This window comes from Lolium rigidum, chromosome 3 (assembly GCF_022539505.1).
Source record: "Lolium rigidum isolate FL_2022 chromosome 3, APGP_CSIRO_Lrig_0.1, whole genome shotgun sequence".
NCBI classification, from domain to species: Eukaryota; Viridiplantae; Streptophyta; class Magnoliopsida; order Poales; family Poaceae; genus Lolium; species Lolium rigidum.
Genome location: NC_061510.1, coordinates 325,516,901 through 325,527,094, shown reverse-complemented (window position 1 = coordinate 325,527,094; position 10,194 = coordinate 325,516,901). Strand labels below are relative to the sequence as shown.

Below are 10,194 nucleotides of genomic sequence, written 5' to 3'. Positions count from 1 at the left end.
ATGCGGTTCATAAGTCGGTCGGCCTAGTACTCCCCCATCCCAAATTATTTTGCATAAAATTTTCAGTCAAAGCTAAATTTTCTCGAGTTTTGATTAAGTATTTAAGTACATAGAAAAATATATTAACTTCCAAAATACCAAATCCATGTTATTAGAATTTTCGTGACATATATTTTCATGTAACATACATTTGGTATCGCAGATGTTGATATTTTTTATATACTTAGCCACATTTTATAAGGTTGAACTTTGACTGCAAACTATACGCAAAATTTTGGGATGGAGGGGGTACTTCCTTGTGTTACTCCCTCCCTTTTATTTACTTAGAGTTCCGATTTTAACTAAAGTTAGAATTTGTAAGGTATGAAAAAATGTATAAAAAATATGATTTATGATGATTCTAGTATAATAGATTTTGTATTATAGATGTTGATAGTTCTATAAATATTTGGTTGATGTTTGAAATGTTTAACTTTGAACAAACCCAGAACACGGATTAATTATGAATGGAGTGAGCAGTTGGGCGGTTTCTCTTTGTTTCTCTATTCAATGTGTTCGATCACGTGTGATAGTACATCTACCCACATAGGATCGACATGGAAACAACATGTTTCTCAGTTTACCTTTTCAAAAACTCTAGATCTTACTAGCGCAAATTTAATATCCTCCAAATAGGATTCCACCCCGCTTTATAAATAAAACCACACAAGATTACTATCTAAAAAAGCTTGCAGTAAGTTCATGTGAATTGTATTGGTTATAAATGGAGTGAGGTGAGGTCTCAAATTCAAAGTTTTTTCCACCAATATCCATCTCCTCATCTGCACAATATTAATCTGTGAACTCAAAATTGTAGTAGCAATTAACCTAAATTTGCACACTTTACAAATGAAGAAGAATTATCTTCTATTTATATAGACTAAAAACATGTGGTCTTATAATATACACTTCGCATGCTATGAATTTATGTAAGATATTACAAATTATATATATAGTAATGAAACTAAAAATGAGAAAAATCAAATATTAAATCTCAAACAATGTATATGCTAGTAACAAGAACTTCCAAGTCAAGACTAGCAGGCAAGCCTTGAAGCAACGGATTATGTGGCACTCAATTGCCGATGCTTTTTTTCCACCTTAACATAAATCAACAATAGTAGAATCACAAGCCGCTGAGACCGGATCATTATTGATGATTATACATCACCATTAGCTGATTGTAATTGCACTCACTTTCAATACTGACGAGCTCCATAATAAATCAATCTTAAGTGAGTACATATTTAAATGTCAATCCTTGTATGCACTTATTTGAATTTTATACAATCTAGATATATGGCTTGATACAAATAAAAATATAGTTAATCATTTTCTCGAGGACATGCCAACTTGCACATGTTTTTGTGTTTTTTGTTTGCTCTAAGATTTGTAGTGAGTAGTCGACACACCCCAAAATCCTCTCTTCAACCAGTCTAATCTTTATCCGCCGGTTGCGAGCAATATACACACGCCAAAAATCTTATTGCCCCTCACTCGATACAAGTTCTCGAGAGTCGGGTTTGGGATACCTTCTATCCGTGATGCCATAACATGCAAACTACTACGCTGGATCATATATCACATCATGTATGCACAAGGCAAGGTGCGGCAAGCAAGTGAGCAGAGAACCAAGCGATGGCTTTGTGGCTAGAGCTCACGATGTTGAGCCAGCCCATCTGAGTTTGAATCTCATCCGAAGCTAGAAATCGCTAGAGGGCGAACTAAGCGAGTTATCATCTGTAGCGAGGAAGCGCTTGAGAGTCTCATCCTATCTAAAAGCATATAGTCAAGGGAGGGACCATTTCCCCGTTGGTCGACAAGCAAGTGAGCACGTGGTATTGCCCCATTTTCTCATGCTACCAGGAGGTGAGATACACAACTCCTTATAAGTTGGTGTTCCCAAGTTTTCACATGCAATATGTACTAAAATTTGCCATAGCATAAATTCGGGATTTTGAGCTTAAAACTAATTCCATGAACAACACGTCACTTCTAGGCCCTCAAGTCAACGTCGATAATTAAGGCTAGCTTCGTGTTCATGAAATTCAACTTCACTTCTGATGACATCGTACAGTTGGTGGTATTTTGCCATTCTCAAAACAATACGGCCAAAAAGAAACCTAGACCTAAATCGGCGTCAAAGGAGTATGGAGCTCATCTTGGCACAGAGGAAGGCAACTTAGAGGGACCAGAAGTTACGGTTCCTTCAGGACACCCGATAAAAATTGGAACGATGTAGAGAACTAGAAGTGATATTAGTACTCCCTCCATACCGATTTACAGGGGTATTACGCATTTCGAAACAAAACTTTAACTACTAATTTAAATAAAATATAAGATATATATCACGAAAATTATATTAGAAACTTCTATTGAATTAAAGTGAGTATTAATTCTCGAAAAAACAATATTCGTCGAGAAAAATACTGAATGCGCTGCATTTGATTGCAAGAAAAGTTTCCCTCAAAGTGACTTTGATTTGATTTGACACGTACCAGCTTGTGCGTTCATAAACAAACACGGACTGCTGCATCTCAAGCATGGATCAACAGGTTGCAGCAGCAGTAGCTAGATTTGCAGTAGTTCAGTCGTAGCAAGAACAGGTCCGACACGAGCGAAGAGCCATGGCGACCGGGGCAGACAGCAGCACGGGTATGGTCTATCCAACAGAGACATCACATGTGCCTACGAGACTAGTGGCTAGCCTACCGCCGGCGGCGCATTGCGTCGGCAGTGATAGGAAGTACCAATGCTCCTTGCCACTTGCCATGCCACACGGCCACACTATACCGTGCACTCTGTCTTTATCTGATTTTTTCATGAACACAGACCACTCTAATGCAAAGCTTCGAATTATGATTTTTAAATATATTTTACAATAATTAGAATAAGCGATATGAGTTCATGGTCCGCTCACCAGCGACCACCGGCGTCCGGCTAGGCGGGCTCGATCTGGGACGCCGCAGGCTCGACCTCGGTCGAGCGGGCCACAACTTATGCAACACCTCGACATGTGATGCAATGGTGGGTACCATGATGCTCATGTGTCGATTATGCGCGGCATATAGCGGCGTGGGTACCATGACGCTCATTTTTGGGAAAAATATTTTCCCGAAAAATATTTGGGCGGTAGATAACGGCGTGGGGACATGTTTGTCCGCATCGAAGAATACATGTGGTTATCCTAGGATTCGAAGATGTGTTGGATGTTTTTCCTTCTTGATCTAGCTAGAGTGTTGAGTTCTGGAAGGCTCCGCTGCGAACTCCCTTGGGTGACTCCTGCTTGGAGATTGCTTGATCGGATGGGATTTGTTCTTGCGCACCAATATTTTTCCGACCGTTTGGTTTCAGAAGGATGCAGCGCAAGTTCTACTATCTATCGCCATAATGAGACATGTCTTTTTTGTTTCATGGTGAAGTCAGATGCAGAGAATGACATGAAAGCCGAGATACGAGGACTATTGCCGGTGGTTCGAGGCTTTGTGACGATGGTGAACTTGCTTGAGATTACGGGCTTCATAGCAGCGGCATGCAAGCGGGGGCATCCGTATTGTATGGCTTCCTGTAGTTCTCAAAGTCTTACCTTTCAAGTTGAAACCTAATATCTGGTCTTAATTGGTTGTGACTGTCAATGGCTTTGTTTAATGTATTGTTTTGACAACGGGAATTTTCTTCAGGTGAAAACTTAAGATCCATGATCAGGCGACGATGATGCTTGTGCATTGTTTCCTTCTTGAAGATGTTGTTTTTTGAAAACTTGGACTTCGGGTGTTATCTTGGTGGTGTTTGTGCTGCTACTACTACAATGAGTGGAACAACATAGAATAACTTTTCCTTCTTCTGTACTGCCATTAGGGTATTGCGTTGTTGCTGATGGTGGATCTTATTGGTACGTTCATGATATTAATAGATGACCTTTATCACAAAGAACATAATGGCTTGATCACTTTACTTTGCTTAGCCCCTCACATTTTCTATTAAACTCTATCACTAGAATTAGCTCAATCAATTTGAAGATGGGGCTATCATCCTTTGCGGGGAAAAGACTAAAAAACGGCTTGGCTGGCATAGTTCGATGACAAAACATCCTAGTCGACCTGAACCATGTCACATTATTATTTTTCTAAAGTACTTCAAGAGTATGAATGTTTCAAAATTGCGAAAATGCTTGGATCACAAGGGACTCGAGAATCATCTCGAGCTCAAAAGCAAGTCAACCCAAGTTGCAATGTTGCCCAACCAAGCCAAGACAAGCTTATTCATTGTGGAGCAAGTAGAGGCAGCCCTAGTTTCTCATGGGAGCTCTACTTGACGATGTGGAGGAGAAGGAGAAGATCTTGCTATGAAATACATCACTTTTGTGGAAGCGACGACGAAAAAAATACTACTTGGATGAGAAAAATGTCTCGTTATTTCTTTTGTTATATCCTTATGGTATACTCATTTTCTAGTCGACACAAAAACCATCAATTCAATGTTAATACCGTGCAACATTTGACACATTTACATTTTTTTGAGAATAATTTCACACATTTTTTTTAGAGGATTCACACATTTATATGGTATAAGAATAAATATTACTACTCCTTAAATCATGCATTTGATAGTTGGGCTGACGGTACCGGTGTTGGGCCTGCGTTGGAGAATCTTAAAATAAGGCCAGTCCAAATTCGAAGAGGGTTACAATGCTGGTAAAACACCCGAAAGGAAAGGGTGCAATACAGGCCCATAAAACTGTAGTGGGCCCGCCCAACTATTTATCCGATCCTCTCCTCTCCGGCGTGCACCGATCTCCTCTCTTTCCCAGCAAACCATCGCGGCGGCGGCGGCGGCGGCGGCGGCGGCGGCGGCGGAACCTCCCCGGCGATCACCGAACCCATCCCTGTAGGTAACCATAACCTCCCTTCTCCATCCTCCCCCCTCTCTATCTGCGTGCTCGCGAGCGTGTTCCGACGTGTATGCGTACTTGCGTGATTACTTGGTCTTCCACGGAAACCCTAGGTTCGCGGCGAGGGTTTAGATCCGTGGAGTATTCGGGACGTTCCTCGACGGCCCCGACGCCGAGGACGAACCCTTAACATCGATTCCATCATCGCTTTCGAGTCCTGAAGTTTTCCCGCTGGAAATCTCGAATACTGTCTCAATGCTCGTTGCGTTGTTCCCGAGTTATCAAGCTGAATCGACCACATGTAGATGCGCCGGTAGGTTGGCCGCTGCAGCAGTGTCTGGGCACTTAGGGCAATTGTATGAATCAACTCGCGTCAATGGTTCGTGCGCTGGGTGTATGCTCTCCTAGGTTTGTGTTGTGTTGTGTTGTGTTGTGTTGTGTTGTTAGTACACATGATTCAGAGGTGTTCACTGTTTATGGACCGGGATCACCGCTGAAATTTTGAAAGGAGATGGTTAGGTACAGCTTCATCCGCTCAAGTTCTGTGGTCTCGTTATATTTGAAGCATATGAGAAACTTGTGCTACGAGTTTGTGGGCGACTTTTCTTCTGATAGACTTTTTCTTTTGTTAGAGAACTTATTCTTGTTTTTCTCTCTTGACTTGATTCTAGGTTGCTAATTTGTACTAGAAAGGCATCTTATGACGTAAATAAATGTGGTCCACCTGCCATTGTTATTCTGTTATTGTTCAGCTTCTTCAGACAGGAGCTGGCAGAGTAAATCTGGTGCACAATCGTATCTTAGCTCATACGCCAGCGCCTTGGAAATTTTGCTTTTGTCTCCTTGACAACTATGGCAAACACCTAATCCTTGAAAAAAGTTCATCCATTTTTTCCTGTTGTGGAGCTAAACAACTTATGTTACCTATTTCCCTGTTCTCAGTTTATGTATGACTTGACATGCTATGGCATCCAATTCCTATGTTTATTTCCGATTTTCAGCTTTTTTGTAATCCTCAAATAGTCAAATCAAAGAGGCCCTAACGTGTCATGTGTTTGTATGTAAATTGTAGGCAAAACAATGAGGAGGTACAGTCCCTCATATCATAGTCCCCCGAGGAGGGGATATGGCGGCAGAGGAAGAAGTCCCCCTAGGAGAGGGTATGGAGGACGGAGGGAGCAGTGTTCAGGAAGCCTCCTGGTCCGCAACATCCCATTAAGCTGCAGGTATATGAACTGTGCCATGGATACTGGTTTCCCCTTAGAATGACTTATTTTCACGAAGAAGAATATTTCACTTCGCAAGTTTTTGGCTTCACTTTTGTTCTCTTAACTGTGGCAGGCCTGATGATCTTCGAGTTCATTTTGAAAGGTTTGGTCCTGTCCGGGATGTGTACCTGCCAAAGGATTATTACTCCAAGTAAGTTTTACATATTCTTTTTTCCTATTGTTATAATTAAAACGCTCATCCTTATTGTTATTGATTCATAAGCTTAGTAATAATTTTCTGTAATTTTGCCTACTACACGAGAGTTATAACCTAAATTGTATGAAGAGAACTTGCAAGCATCTTTCAGATTTGTTGTGATGTTGGTATCTTCAAACACTTTTTTTTGCATTACTATTTAGTCTCCATGAAAATAATCATTTGTAGTCTGTTGAATGTACATCACTGATTAATTCCTGTAACCAGAATATGTTATAACCAATTCGGAAATGCTTATGTTACCTTTTCCTGCTCATTCATCTGTGCACCATGAGAGCTTCTTCTGATGAAATTATTACCAGGGCTGTATACCTTGATATGTTGGAAGATTTTTTTAAATGTTCCTAACAATTGATTTGCTTGGCAAGATAGAGTCTTGTCCGAATGAAGTTCTTCTATGAAGACAAGATTTGATTGAGTGAGAAAATTAATTTCATGAAGAGAAGATAAGGGGGTTGTACTGGGTGGTCCATGAGAAGATAAAATGAAGCGAAGTTGATTTCAAGTACCTTTAAGACTTTTCAAACCTTGAGGAACTTCAGGCAAAAGATTTTACGAAGATGCTCATTATGAGGATCACCGTACTTAGTCATTATACAAGAAACTCGTACAAGAAACTTGGGTACTAGGGCCTGGACAAACAACTGGTTTTTGCAGCAATTGCTTCCTTTTGATGGAATTGTTTGTAAGTTGTTGACTGCTTCGTCAAGAATCATAGAAGGCACATTTTGAACTGTGATGGTAACATGGGAGGCACACACATTCTTTATGAATACTTCATGCCATTTTGTATGTTTGTCATCTCATTAATTTACTTTATCCTACTTTGTCTAATGAAATTGATATATACAGGCAGCCCCGAGGGTTTGCATTTGTGGAGTTTGTTGACCCTTATGATGCCTCTGAGGCCCAATATCACATGAATCGCCAAGTACTTTTTGGCCGAGAGATAACTGTCGTTGTTGCTGCCGAGTCACGGAAAAGGCCAGATGATATGATTAACAGAGCTAGAGTCAGGTATGTTATTCCATGTTTCCTGTGAAGTTCTTCCACATCTTCTGTTATATTCTCATTTAAAATGATGACTGGTTGTTTTGCTCTGCAGGGGGTATTCTGGTGAACGTGAAAGGCGGCATTCTCGTTATGGTACTTTCTTACATCACTAACGTTTTATGATTTCCAGACCTCTGTGTTCCAAAACACTAATCTAGAGTTAAAGCTTCATTTTTTTGCTTTCTACTAGGTTGTTTATCTCCATTTTGACGTTGCAGTTATAGGTAGATAGACCTATTTAATTGTTTTTTTTTTGCTGAAAATAATGTATTAGCTCTGTTAACCTAACAGACCCACTGGAATTTTTTTTTTGCTTAGCTTTATTATAATATTTTATTTGCGTAAATAGTGAACAGAGCTTTCCCTTCAGTTTATCTGAACATTGAGTACCTTGCAAAAAAACTTGAGTTTCATATAGGCTTGATTGACAGAGTGCTACAAGACATGTAACAGATGTGTATAAGTGTTAAATCTGAACTTAAGATTAGGTAAGGCCTCATCGTGGAAATGTTTTTTACTACGCCTAACTGCTTATTTCAGACTGCAGAAGGGTGAAATCTGCAGTCCAATGTGTTCTGAACATTTTATGTTGCAATTTCTTTTGCTGTTGCAATACCAGGCTCCAAATTCCTTATAGCCTCTTGTTTTTCAGGGAGGTCTCGTTCCCGGTCACGCTCCTACTCTCCTCGCTATCGAGGCCGTTCTCGGTCAAGGTAGGGCAACAGTAAAGTGTTTTGTTTTGCTTTGCTTGTAATGTTACATAATCTCAAAAGCTGTTTGTTTGTCTGTTAAATATTTTATAAGGTCGTACTCTCCTGCATCAAGACGCCGAGATGACTACTCTGCTTCTCCACCTAGATCACATCACACACAATCTCCCAGGCGTCAGCCAGAAGGGCATGAAGACGACAAGCGGAGGTCCTATTCACCTGCCGGTAGAGGTGGTGGCCAGCATGATGGAAAGTAAGTTCTCTTGTTTTTGTTAAAGAAATATATATTCTGGGGTTTTAGTGTTAATATACTTTTCATGCCTTTTATCTTAATTGCATAAGCTCCCTAGCTAATTGTGGGCAGATGTTCTAGTGTTGCAAAAGAATAGATAGTCTATGTACCTCTGCTTGTCAGCATGTGAAATTATTGTTTTGTATTCCTTTCACACACTGTATTCAGCAAAAGCAACTCCTTTTCATTTATAATTCTATATTACAAAAAATAATAATTCTGAAGTGCTAGATCTGCCTTCATCTCCTAACAGTGATTTTGCATGCCAAATTGTTCTGTTATGTGTTTATCATATAATGTCCACTGCAGACTTATCTTGGTCAAGAAATGAATAGCCCGATAGTAATCTGTGGTCATTAGAAAGCTCTTGACATTGGTTTACATGTTCACAGGAGGTTGCCACCACTGGACAGTGACGGATCACCTCCACGCCGTAGGTCGCGCAGGCAATCCTCAAAATCACCTGGGTCACGCTCAAGGTCCCCTGATGCTTCTCCTGCCCGCAGCGACTGACAGTTTGGTGCTATCCATATAGTTGCGTCTCCCAGAGAGTCCATTTACTCTGCTCTAGCTTCGGTGTTTGTTGGACCGAGTTGGTTTGGGTGAACCCTTCTGGGATGTGTTCGCTATTGTATTGTCGTTGTGCCTGGATATGCAGATCCGAATCTGAACGAGCCAATGATTTAGTTTTTCGCCTATCACTTCAGGAATATTGTAGTATTTCCAAAACGCACTTAAATCGAAATTTTCACTACTCCCTCTATCCCTACAAATTCTGATGTATCTATCTATGCACTAAATAGTGTTTCGATATATCTAAATTTAGACAAAGTTATGATATTCTTTTATCCTGCCCTACCCCTAACCATCAAAACGCTGCTCTTCACCCAGCTCCCTGTTGCCATGAATCCCGTTTCAGACCACCCATCGGCTGTCAGAGCTCCCGCTCCTTGCGACACCCCAATGATCTACCCAACACCTAGGGCGTGATTGGTAGGTTGCATCTCCTTCAAACAGGCACTTGGGATGTAAAAGCTAGGCGTTTGGATTCCTAGAAGCGGCATGTGTACTGGCTGCCACGCTGCTAAAAGCAACTTTGGGCTAGGTCCGTTGGGTACGCCCAAATGAGCGTTTCCTTGGATGCAAAGCTCTAGGCGTGTGAAAAGTGGAAACGGCGTGCGCCCGGGAGGCCGACGTGAGATGGCGGGAGAAACCAAAAACGTCGTGTTCCGCGGCATAGTTAGTGTCACCTCCTCTTTTCGGTCACCTCCCAGCAAAACACTCCAATTCCCCCCTCTCACCCTCTGGTTCCGACGACTCCGGCATGGGATGACATCGCCGAGCGAAGCTCCTCTTCTACGACCACGACAACTCTCCCTCGTGTGCAATGGCGGAAATAAATCACTGTCCCCTCCAATTTATTGTATCCCCGTAGTTAGTGCTCGGCATGGACGGTAGATTTAGAAGACACTCATGTTAGATCTATTTTCTTAGGTCGTCCGGATGAGTCTGATCCACCAGGTAGCAACATTGGTACCTGTGATTCAGGCCTAGATCCTCCTCCACAAGAGATTGGTTATGCGAGCTGTGTATCCACCCAATTGTGACTTATGGTCCAATGCTTGCCCGAGATCAAGAGAGGATTATCAATCTAAACTTTATCTACAACACCAATGATGTAGAGTTTGTTCATATGCTGAGGATGAGAAGAGCCTCCTTCTATG

At 41.3% G+C, this 10,194-nt stretch overlaps 1 protein-coding gene across 2 annotated transcripts; it reads left to right on the top strand.

Annotated features, from left to right (window-relative positions):
* The first annotated feature begins 4,885 nt into the window (after nucleotides 1–4,885).
* LOC124703840 (serine/arginine-rich SC35-like splicing factor SCL30) lies at nucleotides 4,886–9,224 on the top strand. Of its 2 annotated transcripts, none has more exons than XM_047236080.1 (8): nucleotides 4,886–4,926; nucleotides 6,003–6,156; nucleotides 6,272–6,349; nucleotides 7,268–7,432; nucleotides 7,521–7,561; nucleotides 8,121–8,181; nucleotides 8,273–8,431; nucleotides 8,863–9,224. In XM_047236080.1, the coding sequence occupies exons 2-8, from the start codon at nucleotides 6,011–6,013 to the stop codon at nucleotides 8,981–8,983; spliced, it is 771 nt and encodes a 256-aa protein (XP_047092036.1). In that variant the 5' UTR covers nucleotides 4,886–4,926; nucleotides 6,003–6,010; the 3' UTR covers nucleotides 8,984–9,224. The 2 variants fall into 2 exon arrangements, with proteins under 2 accessions (XP_047092036.1, XP_047092035.1); XM_047236079.1 differs by having other exon boundaries at nucleotides 4,886–4,930.
* Nucleotides 9,225–10,194: the final 970 nt, after the last annotated feature.